The 15948-nt window shown below is 36.8% G+C and overlaps 1 protein-coding gene across 1 annotated transcript in view; it reads left to right on the top strand.

Annotated features, from left to right (window-relative positions):
• LOC148952785 (fibroblast growth factor receptor-like 1) overlaps nt 1-15948 on the top strand; it is a 192051-nt gene that overhangs the window by 635 nt on the left and 175468 nt on the right. The window contains exon 2 of the mRNA XM_089087781.1: nt 9511-9554. Coding sequence (XP_088943907.1) covers nt 9511-9554 — 44 coding nt within the window. The remainder of the gene's footprint in view (nt 1-9510; nt 9555-15948) is intronic.

The raw sequence follows: 15948 nt of genomic DNA, 5'->3' as shown, positions 1-15948 counted from the left end.
TATCCACTTTCAAATTTATTCCAATGAAGACTACTTTACGGACATGTCTTCGACATTTATAGATTTACGAATGAAGGTCCGGAAATTTGTCAATACATTGCCAGTTCGTTCTGATGGAATATCCTATGAAAATTGTATATTACATAATTTATTTCGTCAAATCAGTGTCTACATAAATGGCACCTTGGTGAGCACAAGCAACATTCTCTCAAATTATACAAGCTATATGCAGGTCATGTTGATGACACCCAAGTCCTATAACAAATTGAGAGGCACCTCCGATGGATATGAATATATTACTGGTACTAATAGTACAGATGCACTTAAAAATGCTACAACTAGTTAATTACATCTAGTTGGAAAAATACATCATGAAATATTTAATATAGCCTACCCCAGTGGTTACCACCCAATATTAAAGTGGATATAAAATTGACGCTTGCTCCATCCAATTTCATTTTACGAAAAGAACTTGCTGCCATTCCTGATGTAACTCTCTCCCTCACCTCGACAATACTAAATGTACGAAAGCAGCAGGTAATGAGTTCTATTGCTTTGGTAGTGGAAAAACTGAGAGCCAGTGGAAATAATATTAAACTACTTCTTCCTCACACAATCATCAATCAACGTCCTATTGCCACAGGCTCGCGTACCTTCGCCGACTCATCCTTTATCAGTGGTGAAATTTCGTAATAATTAGCATTAGTGTATGTAAAAAGCGCTAGTACAATAGGACCATGGACTGGATGCCCACATAAATTTGAGATGTTTTGGCTTTCATCTCTTGTCTGCAAAGTTAATGGTATCCCATTCTACAATCTATCTTTTGATAAATCCTATAGGATATTGTATGAGTGGACAATACTAACCCTAGATCATGATTCACAACTATTTAAAAACGCTAAAACACATGGTATCATTGTACTAGACCTGTTTGGCACTCAGGATATGAGTATAGTGCGAACGGGGAGTGTGTGTTTAGAGTGTACATTTGCCGACCCATTACCTGAGAGTATTGCACTAATCTCATTAAATCAATTTGAAACCTATTGGAAAATCACTCCCGAAGGCAGTGTTCTACTAGAGCTTGCACCATGAACACCAGTCAAATAACCAACGTATTTAATATTGACCCCTACCTGTCCAAATACAGATCCTATTGTCTGCCCTCGGACTTTCTTGGAAAAATTCACAAGTGCCAACAATACCCTCATCATTTTTAATAGCAGTCCGTCGACCGTAAATACCGGCCATGGTTTGTGCCTCTTTCAAACAATGAAGACGATTGAATTTTTATGACCCTCTTGGCGTACCCTATACATTTTACACTCCACACATCAGAAACTATATTGTGCGCAGTGGGAAAACTATTATTCAAAATCAGAAGAGACCACTGGACCTGACAACTAAAAGTTGCGGTTTCCATGTACTACTATATTTCGTGTTCAGATGTCACGGCTATACTTACAAGTAGTTTCACAACATTTATGTAGACAATCCACGTCTTAACGACTTTATGGTGGAAAATATTCTCTCAGACCTGTATAATATTGATTTTAGTACCCTACGAATAAAGTGCTTAAAAAATGTATGTGAATTTGCATATTAATAAAGAAAAAATGTATACAACGATGTCTTTATTCTAAACTTTAGATTTCTTCTTTAGTGTATAGGCAACTGTCGAGAACCACTAATGCTGGTAGATCATTTGAATTCACTGTATATTGATCTTGATTGGCTGCAGAAACTGGGTCACATTTTCTAATCTACAACTTTATTTCACTCTTCTCGTATTTTTTTGTATAGTCAATGATTCTATTTGTATTCATATTGTAAAATTCATATGTTTTAATCTGTCTATTTTAAACAAAATCCCATACAGTTTTTTGAAGTGATTAATCACACTCGGTAACTGCCAAATAAAAATCACTAGGTTTATAGTCATAATAAGCAGTGTTGTCACAAAGATGACGTAGAAACTAAATTGTCATGTTATCTCATCAGTTGAATAGCAGTCATAATTCTTCCTCCCAAAACAATTTAAAGCCAAGATGATACGAATCTCGTAGAAATAAACTAAAATTATGTTTAGGGCTCTTTCCAATCAAAGCGGGATAAGTGTTCTCCCACTGATCACATTTGTCATAGTGGCCTTTAGGGTGAGAGTAACAAATCTCTTCAGGACATGAATTACAGTCTTTAATTTGTAAAGCATAGCCTCTATGCAATTTACATGGATTGCATAATTTGCACTTTTCATTATATTCATCATTATTGTACAATTCTCATATGATGACCAGCTGCCAATAGTGGACATTCCTAGTGGACATGTATAGAACATTATTGGTTTCCGATGTCAACTCTCTCACAGCTAAAAAGAATCTGATCCATATTCGATAAATTCAGATTGGGATGAGAGAGGAGTAACTCTGTGGCGTTATATAAACTCTTTAGAAGGGTGAGTCATCTAAATAGAGTCAATGGCAATGTTTTCAAAAGTATATCTACGATATTATTCTGCTTTGTTTCAATTAATATATCCTTAAGTTTAGTATAAGCATTTCAGTCACGTCGTAAAAGCTTCATACAATAGTCCAATGGGGGAGGATCACTTCCTATAATATTGCCAAGTGTTCCCTGTGAGAATATCTTTCATTGATGGGATAAGTTGGGAAAATCATCACCTAGAACCAAATGTTTTTCCATAATCACAAGGTTCGACCTAATTCTCTTTTTCTCAAATTTATTCATTTTTTTTAATCCTAACACTCTCACTGCTGACTCTATACTAACCACGATTCGTTCTACTTTAAGAATATTCGATAACCTAAAATCTAAAAAATAGAAAGGAGACATTTTCGATTTTGAAACAATTTTATTAAGCGTGATCATACAACAATAATATATATTGTACGTATACAATTATCGATATAAATTATTGTCATCTATATGCTTCACTATTGCATTTAAAGCACTTTGAAGTCTATTCACATGTGCTATATCAACTTTTGCAGCGAAGCATAATTGATCCTCCATTTTAAATTTGCTCAAAGATAATACATATCTTGCATATACTTCATCCCATTCAAGACAAAGCCGTGATCCTCTCGTGATTTCTACCGCAATGTTTGGTGCTCTTGTATCATTGCTGCTGCTGCTATCAACTTCTAATAGTGTAAACATTCCACTTATTATTGCAGATAAATCTCAATGAATAAAGTCAAACTCTTCTCACTCCTTAAATTCTATTCTAACACTAACAGCAACTGTAGCAAAAATCCTTCCTTATATTCGCTGTGATCCTGCCCTGTTCATATTTATGACTCCCTGGTTGACATAGAAAGAGACATGTGATCTTGTCCCATTAGACTCGCTCTTATCTGGCAATGATGTAAACTTCTGTCTGTATTAAATAGACATTGAAACATCAAACCACATAACCACCAACAAACAGACCAGAACTAAGAAACAACATCAAACCACATAACCAACAAACAATGTAACCATCAAACCACAGAACCATCAACAAACAGAACAGAACTAAGAAACAACATCAAACCACATAACCATCAAACAACATAACCATCAAACCAAATAACCAACAAACAATATAACCATCAAACAGATCTAGAAAGAGGTGTGGTCTTGTACGTACAGGGATTCTAGGCATCTGATTGGTCTAGAAATAACACTTTTACCAAGGACATTAAAAATCTCGTCCCAAGTTTTTACCAAGGACATTACATCTCGTCCATGCTTTTACCAAGGACATTAAATATCTTCAATGCCCATATATGGTTGTTCGTCTCCAATCAGTAGATGCATTCCTACTATCCTTCACATTTTCTTAGCCAGTATGTTAGAAAAGGAGGCCAGATAAACGTATCTTTGTTACCCATTGATGCATTTATTTCTTGTCGCTAGGCTGAATTTTGAGCTAATTAAAATTGCGCAAAATATCACTATTTATCAGCATGAAAATTAAAGCAAATAAAACGATCAAAAACCTTTCGGGTCACAACTTTTTGTACAACTGCATTCTCTGTTTCTCTGTGTTTCTATTTTTCTGCACATTATCTGTTCTTTTGAATAATAACAAAGTTATATGTAATATTTCGACAATATAAAAATGCTTAACGCAAAATTGCAGCATTAATAGTAATGCACAGTTGCCTTTGTTTGTGATTAATTAAATAAAACTTAGACTGAGATCTAAGGTCTACCCCAGTGGTTCTCAACCGATTAAAACAGCATACTTGCTATTTATAACCACAAACTTCCTTTTCTAGATGTTTTAATTTTTACTAAGTCTCCTGGCCTTGAATTTTCTATTTATAGAAAGCCTACGCATAACGATAGGTATTTGCATTGTTCCTCCTGAATGCACACTGTCAGTTTAATATACGAGATATTTGGTCGAGATCTCGTACATATACTGATATTTGGTAACCAAAATGTTAATATTATTTGAATAATTAAAGTTATAAAAGTAAGAACATTTATTTTTTTTCAGTAAAGTGCAAATTATGTTCTGGCCTTGGGAAGGCATATGGGTTTTGAGCCCAACTTATGTTAATTTCTGCTCGTTTTGAGCTTGACTCGGTTATTTATTGTTATTCTGTTCGTTTTGGGTTTCATTTATTTATCGATGCTGAACTGTGGTAGTTTCACGCTTGGTAGACTATTTAATTTTAGTTTTGCTCATTTTTTGTTTAATGGAGTTCTTTACCTTTCTTTGAAAAACTTATTTTGTGGAAAATTTTTTTTTTTAAATTAATTTCTGTTCGTGTTATATCGACATAGTTTTTTCAGAGAAAAAGAAAATAATACTTTAAACCTTTCCGTTTTTTTAGAATTTATGGTTTGGCCTGCTATTTGTATGCTGGAGAAAAATTTTCAGCAATTCTTAACAACATACACCCTCTTAAAAATCTGGACACAAATAGTAGTGTTTAATTTAGTTTCATGCCTCTTATAGTTGACTTGAAATGGAGAACTTGATACCATTCTCAAAAAAATCTGTTTACTTTCTTTGATAGCTTGGGTACACTTACGCTATTTTGATTTGGTTAAATTTTAAGAGCAGAAGCAGCCCCGACAGTTTGAACATAATACCCTCAGTCGATCTTGGGATACTGCTGAGATGCCATTGGGAATTCGCATTAACACAGTGCATTTTAATTTAATCTTATGGCAACATTTAGTTTTTAAACATAACGTCAAATGGGAGGGTGGGCGTGGGAGGGTGATTAGTTTTCCTCCAATCACTTTCGACTATTAAAAAGGGCATCAGCCCTTTCTATTTTAAATCGAATGAGCCCTTTTCGAAGTTCCTACGACAACTCCTTCGATACGAAGTGTCATGGTCTAAACAACAACAAAATAATAGTACATTATACCCAAATCGATCTTTACTATGAAAATTTCAAGCCTTCTAATCACTTTCGAGTATTAAAAATGGCACTAGGCCTTTCGATTTCCAATCCAATGAGCCCTTTTTGAGTTTCTACGACAACACTTCCTATAAACACCTTGTATATCCCCAGGGCATAAATTACAACCCACACCCTAAAGGCTCTGACGGTGGTTGTCATCTTCTAAGACCTAATTTCCAGGACTTTCAACTACGTATAACAAAATGGCTATCTCAAAATTTTGATTGGATGTGTCTGGGAAAATGGTGGGCGAGAGAGGGGCGTTAGTCTTTCTCCAATCACTTTCAACTATTAAAAAATTCACTAGCCCTTTCATTTTCCAATCAAATGAGCCCTTTTGAAGTTTCTACGACAACGCTTTCAATAAGAGCCTTGTATGCCCGCAGGGGATAACTTATGACCCTCGCCTTGAGGGTTTGGGGGAGGGAGGTTGTCATCCTCAAAGACCTAATTTCCAGAATTTTCTACTACGTTGAACAAAATGGTTATCTTAAAATTTTGATTGTATGTGTTTGGGGGAATGGTGGGAGTGAGAGGGGGGAGGGGTTAGTTAAGCTCCAATCACTTTCGATTATTAAAAAGGGCACTAGCCATATCAATTACCAACTTAATGAACCCCTTTTGAAGTTTTTATGACAAATCTATCTTTAAAAACCTTATATCTCCCAGGGGATAACTTATAACCTTCGGCCAGGGGACTCTGGGGGGTTTGTCATCCTTAAACTCATAATTCCAGAAATTTCAACTACGTTGAACAAAATGCCTATCTCTAAACTTTGATTTAATGTGTTTGGAGAAATGGTGTGCGTGAGAGGGGGGTTAATTAATTTTCACTCACTTTCGACAATTAAAAAGGGCAATTTCAATTTCCAATCAAATGAGCCCTTTTGAAGTTTCCACGACAACTTTCTATATAAACCTTATATGCCCCCAGGGCATAACTTACAACCCTTGCACTGAGGGCTCTGATGGGGTTATCACCCTAAAAGACCTAATTCGACTACGTTGAACCAAATGGATATTGCAAAATTTTGATTGGATTTATTTGGGGAAATACTGGGCGTGAGAGGCGGTGGGGGGGGGGGGGGTACTTGCCCTTCAATCACTTTCGACTATTAAAAGGTCACTAGCCCTTTGGATTTCCAATCGAATGAGCCCTTTTTCAAGTTTCTACGACAAAGATTTCAATAAAAACCTTATATGCCCCAAAGCATAATTTATAACCCTTTCCCTGAAGACTGTGGGGGGAGTTTCCTGCTCAAAGGTATAAACTGCACAGAACAAAATGGTTATCTAAAAATTTGGATTGGATAGGTTTGGGAAATGGTGGGCGTGGAAGGGGTTAGTTGCCTTCCAATAACTTTCGACTATTAAATAGGGCACTAGCCATTTCAATTTCCAATCGAATGAGATCTTTTTGAAGTTTCTACGACAACGCGTTCTATAAAAACCTTATATGCCCCCAGGGCATAACTTACAACCCTTGCCCTGAGGGCTGCGGGGGAGTGTCCTCCTCATAAACATAATTTCTATCTAGAAATCAACAACGCTGAACAAAATGGCTATCTAAAAATTTTGATTGAATATGTTTGAAGAAAAGGTGGTTGAGAGAAGGTGGCTAGTTGCCCTCAAATCACTTTCAATTATTAATAAGGGCACTAGACCTTTGAATTTCCAATCGAATGAGCCTTTTTCCAAGTTTCAACGACAAAGATTTCAATAAAGCTTAAATACCCCCAGGGCATAACTTATAACCCTTGCCCTGAAGACTCTAGGTGGAGTGTCCTACTCAAAGGTATAATTTTCTGAACTTTAACTGCGTGGAGCAAAATGGGTATCACAAAATTTTGATTGGATGGGTTCGGGGAAATGGTGGGCGTGAAAGGGGTGTTAGTTGCCTTCCAATTACTTTCGACTATTAAAAAGGGCACTAGCCATTTCAATTTCTAATCGAATGATCCCTTTTTGAAGTTTCTACGATAACGACTTCTCTAAAAATTTTACATGCCCCAGGGCATAATTTACAACTCTGTCACTGAGGGCTCTAAGAGGGTTGTCATCCTCAAGGATCTAATTTACAGAACTTAAAACTAAATTCAATATAATGGCTATCTCAAAATTTCGATTGGATGTGTTTGGGGAAAAGGTGGGCGTGAGAAGGGGGTTAGTTGCCCTCCAATCACTTTCGACTATTAAAAAGGGCAGTAGCCATTTGAATTTCCAATCGAATGAGTCTTTTTTGAAGTTACTACGACAACACCTTCTATAAAAACCTTATATTCTCTCAGGGTATAACTTACAACCCTTGCCCTGACAGCTTTGGGGGAGTGTCCTCCTCAAAAAAATAATTTCTATGTGGAAATCAACAACGCTGAACAAAATGGTTATCTAAAAATTTTGATTTGATGTGTTTGGGGGAATGATGGGCGTGGGGGGGGGGGCTAGTCGTCCTCCAATCACTTTCGACTATTAAAAAGGGTAGTAGCCCTTTGAATTTCCAATCGAATAAGCCTTTTTTGAAGTTTCTACGACAACGCCTTCTATAAAGACCTTATATGCCCCCCGGGCATAACTTACAATTCTTGCCCTGAAGGCTGTGGGGGAGTGTCCTCCTCAAAAACATAATTTATATCTAAAAATCAACTACGCTGAAAAACATGGCTATCTAAAAATTTTGATTGGATGTGTTTCGGGAAATGGTGGGCGTGGAAGTGGTGTTAGCTGCCTTCCAATCACTTTTGACTATTAAAAAGGGCACAAACCCCTCCAATTGAATGAGCCCCTTTCGAAGTTTCTACGACAACTTCTTCGATACGAAGTGCCCTGCTCTAAAGGAAAAAAAAAAAAATTAATGATACATTGTACCAACATCGTTCTTATATGCCCTCAGGGCATAACTTAAAACCCTTGCTCCGAGGCTTGTGGGGGAGTGGCCTCCTCAAAAAAATATTTTCTGTGTGGAAATCATATTTTCAATGTGGTTTAAGAAATTAACCCCCCATAATTTGAAGCGCTGATAGCATTTAAATAACTAGAAAAGTATATAAATAACAATAAACCGATTCCTGATAAACTATTGTTCTGCACGGCTCTATAAGCGAATGACAGTCAGTGCTTCCCCCAAATCTTTTCGAGCTTTCCTCGAAAGAAAATTTGGTTCTCCAAAATCTTTCTAAAAATCGACGTCAACAAAAATTAGCAATTTATATTTCTTGCTTTTGAGAATCACCTGTATTTTTAAGGTTTCTGAAATTAAAAATGTTGATTTTCCTATAAACAGGTTAGGACACGATGGCTGTCAAATTAACCAATTGAGAAAAATTAATTAGATTCAAATTTAAAAAGTTCATTGTGAATTGTGACAAAAGTGGTAAGCGCTAGGTCTTAATCTATGAATGGTTAATAAATCAGAATATTGCAAATATTTTCTATATTTCTTCAATTTTCAATATTTCTAGTGGCTTATGAGATAGGTCGAATGTTTCCGAAGATAGGTGACAACATTTTCAGATTGATTATTGGGGATAAAACGGGGGAAATGTTTGCCTTTTAGAAGTGGATTTTTCCTTTTAGAAGTGGAAATGTTTGCCCAGCGAACATTTCTTAATATATGAATATTTCAACATTACTGAAAAAAAAACTATAGGCCTAATCTCTGGCAAATAATGTCCTATCTAGTTCGAAATTGTGAATCTTATTCAATTTAGCCAATTTTTGGGTTTTATTCTCAATTAGATTTACGAATGTTGATTTTCTGTGAAGATTATGAAAAATACAATCTTCCATCTGAGAAATTTTGGATAATGAAAGCGCTGACACAACACAATACTAATGTTCCGTTGGCATGCTCCATTAAAAACAATTTTAACTTGGTACAGATAACGCTATTCGGGTATGTCGCACAAACAAGCACCAGTAGGCTGGAAGGCTGGAAATATTGCGCGTGCGGAGGCGGCACTCCAGCTTCAAAATGTTCCAAAATCTTCTCAGAGAAATTAGTATTAGCTTGACTCTTGAAGCGAAGTTATCGGCAAAAAGATATAAAGCATATAGGAAATTTGGATATATAAGTTAGGATTTAACTCGAAATTCGTCATGTAAGGATTTGGATATATATTGGTAATACTTCAGTAGTTGACGACTTCTAAAGGAAACATGTTAAATAAATCCAAGTATATTTCTTCTTAATATAATTTTTCGCTTTTCTGACAATGCACCTCACCTCCCGAATAACAGGGGTGGTTGGTTATAGGCGTTTAGCCCCCCCCCCCCCCGCGCAGAAAATATCCTCCCGTGAAAAATAAGGCTTTCCAAAGTTAGTTTATGCGTTACTTTAGAAATAAATTTGGGCTACATATTTGCACATTAGAGGGGAGGGGGGGTAAAGTATAGCGGGTCTGCATGCAAAATGTGTTGTTACGATTATTCTGCATATTAGATAGATAAGTGTATTTTAAAGACAAATATACGGATATGAACATAGTAAGATAACATAAATGAAAGGTACAAATAACGTAAACGGTAAATATATACCAAATCATATTATTGAGTTAGGAATAAAGTGAATACACCATTCGATTCCTTTTCTATGCTGATTACAAATATAATAATCATTTCTATCGGAAATGAATTTCAGGTGGGTAGGATTATATATTTCTACATTAGGGGGCTGAAATGAATTTCAGCCCCCCCGTTAAATATATACCAAATCATATTATTGAGTTAGGAATAAAGTGAATACACCATTCGATGCCTTTTTTATGTTGATTACAAATATAATAATCATTTCTATCGGAAATGAATTTCAGCCCTCCCCCTATATATGTAAATACGGGGGGGGTAGGGGTATATATTTCTACATTAGGGGGCTGAAATGAATTTTAGCCCCCCCCCCCTATATATGCCAATTCAGGTTATATACTTCTACATTAGGCAAAGGGGGTGGGGGTAAAGTTTAAACTTACCTCCCATTTACATCAGAAACAAAATTTGCCCCTACCCATCCCCCTAATGTAGAAATATATACCCTGAATTGGCATTTATAGGGGGGGTTCTGAAATTCATTTCCGATAGAAATGATCATTATATTTGTAATCAGCATAAAAAAAGGCATCGAATGGTGTATTCACTATTCCTAACTCAATAGTATGATTTGGTATATAATCACCACATAAATTTTGATGAGCGATCATACACTACTTTAACCTGATTATTGTACTTAATACTTGGAAAAACGGGCATTGAAAAAAAAACACTCAACACTTAGAAAAAAAAACTTAAATGAAACATTACATTTACTTTATACTCTTTTTTTTAGTTAACAAAATTTTTAGATATCTCGCTATTATTCTGTAATTTTTTATTGGCTATACCCAGAAAGAATTATTTTCTGACTTCAAACTGTCCAAATACTTTACCCCCGCCCCTTATGTGCGAATATATAGCCCAAATTAAATATTTTCCATATTTTCTGTCACTTGTATTTGTCTTGTCTCGCGTTAAGCTGATAAAAAAACTAACGAAGAAACCGGTATGTTCTCAAGTTTTACATTGCGTAAACTTAAGTGAATTGCCCATAATAGGCTACACAAATACCAAATTTGGAGAACCTGAATTTCCACGGGGGGGGGGGGTATTTTCCACAGATGGGGGGGTGTTTTCCAGGATGGTATTTTACACGGACGATATTATCCGTGGGGAGTAATCGCCGGGGGGAGGGGGTAAACGCCGGCTACCGGAGCTGATATAGAATTAGGTAAAGGTCTAGAGTTGAGCCTCTTCAGAAGGAGGCACGCTAGGACAAAAAGAGACATTGTTAGATTGCTAACTTTATACTTATTTCCATGGATTGGTTCAGGTTTCTTGCAATTCATCCCCAGCACTCCTCCAAGGTTCTGGTATATCTGAGGCTATGTGATGAGGTCATCACGAAGACAAGAATTTCTTCTAGAAAGGGGCTAATAATAGAAATTTTATGGCAGGGAGGAAGAATAAAAAATATATATGATAATTTGAATGAGACGTGCGCAGAAAGTGAAGCGAATTAGGATTTAGGGGGAGAGGGGCTAGCCCCGAGGCACCCCTGTGCGTGGAATAAACTATCACATCGTCCACAGGGAGGGGGGACTTTCCTCCACCTGGTTTGCATCCCAGAACGCAACGTGTGTCGCACAGTTCCACCACGCTTGGCACAGTTCTGTCATACTTGGTACGCGCCACTTTATGTACATCTCAAACCGTTTCTTCTCAAACCGGGCTCAAATAAATTATGGGATTTATGCAAAATAGATTTAGGCCAAATAGAAGCAAAATAGAATAGATTTAGGTCTAGTAGGCCTATACCAATAAAATAGAGACTACCGCATATGATACTGCTACTGCATAGAGACCCATATCTTCATTTGTTCCGCATGCGGATGACAATACTATTCGCCTAAAGGGGCATCATTAGGGCCGTTTTTTCACTCATCAATGTGCTAAGATCTTACATCTTTTGTCAGAAAACGCTTAAAAGTGAAATCTTTGAAGTAAGATCTTACATCTTTTGTCGTTTTTTGCAAACGTCTTTCATCATTCTGCTAAGTAGCGTAATTAGCGTAAGTAGCGAGGTATTGACTAGGGGGAAAACAATCATATACGTAATAATTTCTAGTCGTTTTAAGTTTTGATGTTGCTCCTTACCTTCAGTTGAAAAACTTGTTTTTTAAATTTAATTTCTTATCTTTTTTTGAATAATGCTGGGAAATATGGCGCCCCCTTCATAGCAATGTCCCTTCCCTCATGAAAACTTCCCTATGGAAATATCCTCCCACGTAGCCCCCGACCCACCCTTACCCATTACCACAAAAAATCCTCTCTGAAAAAACGTCTGTATACTTCCGAATAACCAATACTATGAGTAAACATCGGGCAAAGTTCATAACTTGCAGCCTTTCCCCTGGGGACTATGGGGAATAAGTCATCCTCAAAGACATAGTTATTATATTTTTCGACCATGCTGAACAAAATTGTACTCTCAAAATTTTGATCGGGTGACTTTGGGGAAAAAATGAGCGTGGGAAGGGGCCTAGTTTTTCTCCATTTTTTGGCCACTTAAAAAGGGCACTAGAAGTTTTAATTTCCGTTAAAGTGAGCCCTCCCGCGATATTCTAGGACCACTGGGTCGACACAATCACCAATGAAAAAAAAACAACAAAAAAACAAATAAACACGCATCGATGATCTTTCTTCTGGCAAAAAATACAAAATCCCCCATTTTTGCAGATAGGAGCTTGAAACCTCTACAGCAGGGTTCTCTGATACGCTGAATCAGATGGTGTGATTTTCATTGAGGTTCTATGACTTTTAGGGGGGTATTTCCCCTTTTTTCGAAAACAGGGCAAATTTTCTCAGGCACTTAACTTTTGATTGGTAAGACTGAACTTGATGAAACTTATATATTTAAAATCAGCATAAAAACCCAATTCTTTTTATGTATTTATTGGTATCAAAATTCCGTTTTTTAGAGTTTTGGTTACTATTGAGCCGGGTAGCTCCTTACTTACAGTTCGTTACCACGAACTGTTTGAAAAAAAAAATTAGTTGCCAAAAAGCTTAGTTTTACCTTTTGTCAAACACAATAACATAGTATAATCATACTTTATTTATTGCTCACAAGCATTAAAAAAAGTAAATAATGGAGTAAAACATAAAAAAAAACAAATTAAAAACACCGACAAGAACATCAACAAGGAAAAAATCCCGCAAAAGCATTAATGAAAGAAGCAGATCCAACCGTGGAGAGGCGACAAGTGCCGATACGCCGTTTCTGATCAGTCAACTTCTCAATAATGTTTGGCTAGCGAAAGTTTCTCAGCGTTTTTGGTTCCGATACCAAAGAGGAGGACAAGGAAGAGATTTGCAACGGAAGTTGGAAGATTAAATATAGGTTATCTCTTTTTCCGCAAATATAGGCCACAGAATTAAAGAAAAGCCAGATAAATTGATTAGAATAATTGAAAAAGTCGACTGAAGCGTAGGCCTTTGCTGCGACAAGCCATAGCGGCAAAAAAGTCGTGGTCGCAAAAAAAAACACTAGAAAGTGAAGGTGACTTATAAAATAGGCTCCTGAAAATTCACCGGTTGGTTGCTATAATATATAATGTATGCTATCGGCATTTTGTTTTATAGGAATCTTTCTAAAACCTCCTTTTCCTTTTCCCAATTTATTATTTCCTAAAATCTCCAAATTTCCTTACTTGCACCTTTCTTGGATCACTCTGTATGTTGCTTTAAAAGCAAAATGTAGCAATATAAACACTAGGCTACTAACTAAACAGAATACTAGTAAATCAGCTACAACAAATTTCAGTTCTGACAGGGAAGGATATCATTCATCCTTAGTTTATTGTATTCGTTATTTTAACCGTGTTGACATTGAAGCAGACAATCCCCACATTGCTTTGTCTAGCAAGACTAACTAGACAACACATGAAGGAATTGATTTAGGTTCATCCAGCTTAAAAAATTACCTAAAGTATACCCCTACTCCAAAAATCGAGCAAACCATACGGTGCGTACCACGCGTAACAGACCTGTGCCATGCGTTGTCTGATGAGGTGTAGGATGGTGAAAGTGTTTCTATCGAGGAGTAAAGTTCACCATGAGTGACAGAACAAGTGATGGTCCCATATGTATACCAGATGGCGGAGAGGTTAGCAACGCCGCAAGGCTAGCCAAGTTAATTGTATTTGCTAACTCCAAAATGAAACCGCCGCCTTACTCAGTTAGACAATATCTTTATTTATTTGTGGAGGCAATTTTTGGAGGAGACACCCCTCTCCAAAAGTCGAGCAAACCATATGGCGGGTGCCACGTATAATGAAAGCGTACCATGCGTGGTTTGGTGAGGCGTAGAATGGTGAAAGGGGTTCAATCGAGGTGCAAAATGAACCATACGTGGCAGGACAAGGGACGCTCCCGTGTGCATACCAGATGGCGAAGAGGTTGGCGACCTCGCGAGATAAGCTAATTTAATTGCATAATGAAGCCATTTGCTCAGTTGAATAATATCTTTATTTATTCAGTTATTTCCCGCAAAGTTCTCACACTCGTATCTTGTACAAAAACTATTCCAGTAAAAAACTTAAAAATTTCACTCTTTTGTATAGCCTAATTATGAGATGACTTTTTGTTTGGCCTCGGCATATTTGAACTTTACCACGTCAAAATCACTAACTTTGCATACACTGAGATTTATTCAAATTCACAGAAAAGTCCTGCTTTCATTAAGTATATTTTGACTACGAAGGTAAAGACATAAATTGTATTCAGAGTAGCAAAAATAACAGAAATTTCAAAGGTACAGAAACGTTAATGATGTTTACTTAAGTTATCGATGGGCACAGGGGCGGAGACAAATTACGGTTCGGGAAACACCAATAACAATTTGGCTCCCAAATCGGTGTTTTTTGCCCCTCCAACACTGTAATTAGTACAATCATCGACCTTCTCGGGGGGGGGGACTATTCCCGTAAAAACTTAAGAATTCGTTATTTGGTGAAAATATACAAATGACCTTTTGTTTGGCCTCGACGGATTTGAACTTCACAACTTTAAAATTGCCAACCTATCGCAAACAAAGACATATCTAGTTTCACAGAAGAATCCCTGTTTTTATTAAATATATTTTGGCCACGAAGATAAAAAGATAAATTGTGTTCGGAGAAACAAAACTATCAAAACTTCAAAGTTACGGAAGCGTCAATAATGTTTGTTCAAATCAACGGTGGAAATATTCGCTTTAAAAATATAGTAGCCACATCTAGACCAAAAATTCTGGTTGTTAGTAAACATTGTAATCTAGTAAATAGTATCTTCTGACGTATGAATAAATTGTCAATTGTAGTAGAAATAAATAAATTCGATTTTTATCATACTTGTATTCCGAAGTTAGGATGATTTGCGCTTTTCTTGGCTTGGATCGAGCTGAGCCAACGATTTTTTCTTCAAACCGACCTCATTGGAGCTCTGAAGTCCAGGATGCAAGCCAAGCTCATTCCAAGGCTTAAATCTGTTGAAATCGAGAGCATCCCTAATATTCTGTCTGAGCTCAAGACTTAGGTTTTCCCAACGAGTTTTAAAGATCCAAAAGGCTTGTTATTCCGAAAACTATTGATTGATTGACTGCAGTTTGAAATTATTCATGCCAAAAACTATTAATTGGCATTATGAGCTAACAGCGTATGAGAAATAAATACAAAAAGAAATCCAGTTCCCCCAGATCTCAACCAGGTAGGCTACCCATTTATAGCTGGGTCGATTCTGGCTAAGCCTACAGGGTCACACTATTCCAAACCAAATAACCAGCAATACCTCAGGATTTCAAGTCCGTAGCGCTAGCCACTCGGCTAGGACCCCAAATAAGCTGTTTTTCAAAAGTCTTGGGGGGGGGGAATAGATCTGGGGGAATACACCCTTTGCCCCCGCCAATTGACGCAATGCCTATCTTACTTTAATTTATCAATGATTTAGT

The sequence above is a fragment of the Artemia sp. Qi Xiang Cuo genome, chromosome 4, assembly GCF_049724085.1.
Source record: "Artemia sp. Qi Xiang Cuo chromosome 4, ASM4972408v1, whole genome shotgun sequence".
Taxonomy (NCBI): domain Eukaryota; kingdom Metazoa; phylum Arthropoda; class Branchiopoda; order Anostraca; family Artemiidae; genus Artemia; species Artemia sp. Qi Xiang Cuo.
The sequence above is the reverse complement of the archived record's forward strand: the minus strand, read 5'-3'. Positions and strand labels throughout refer to the sequence as shown.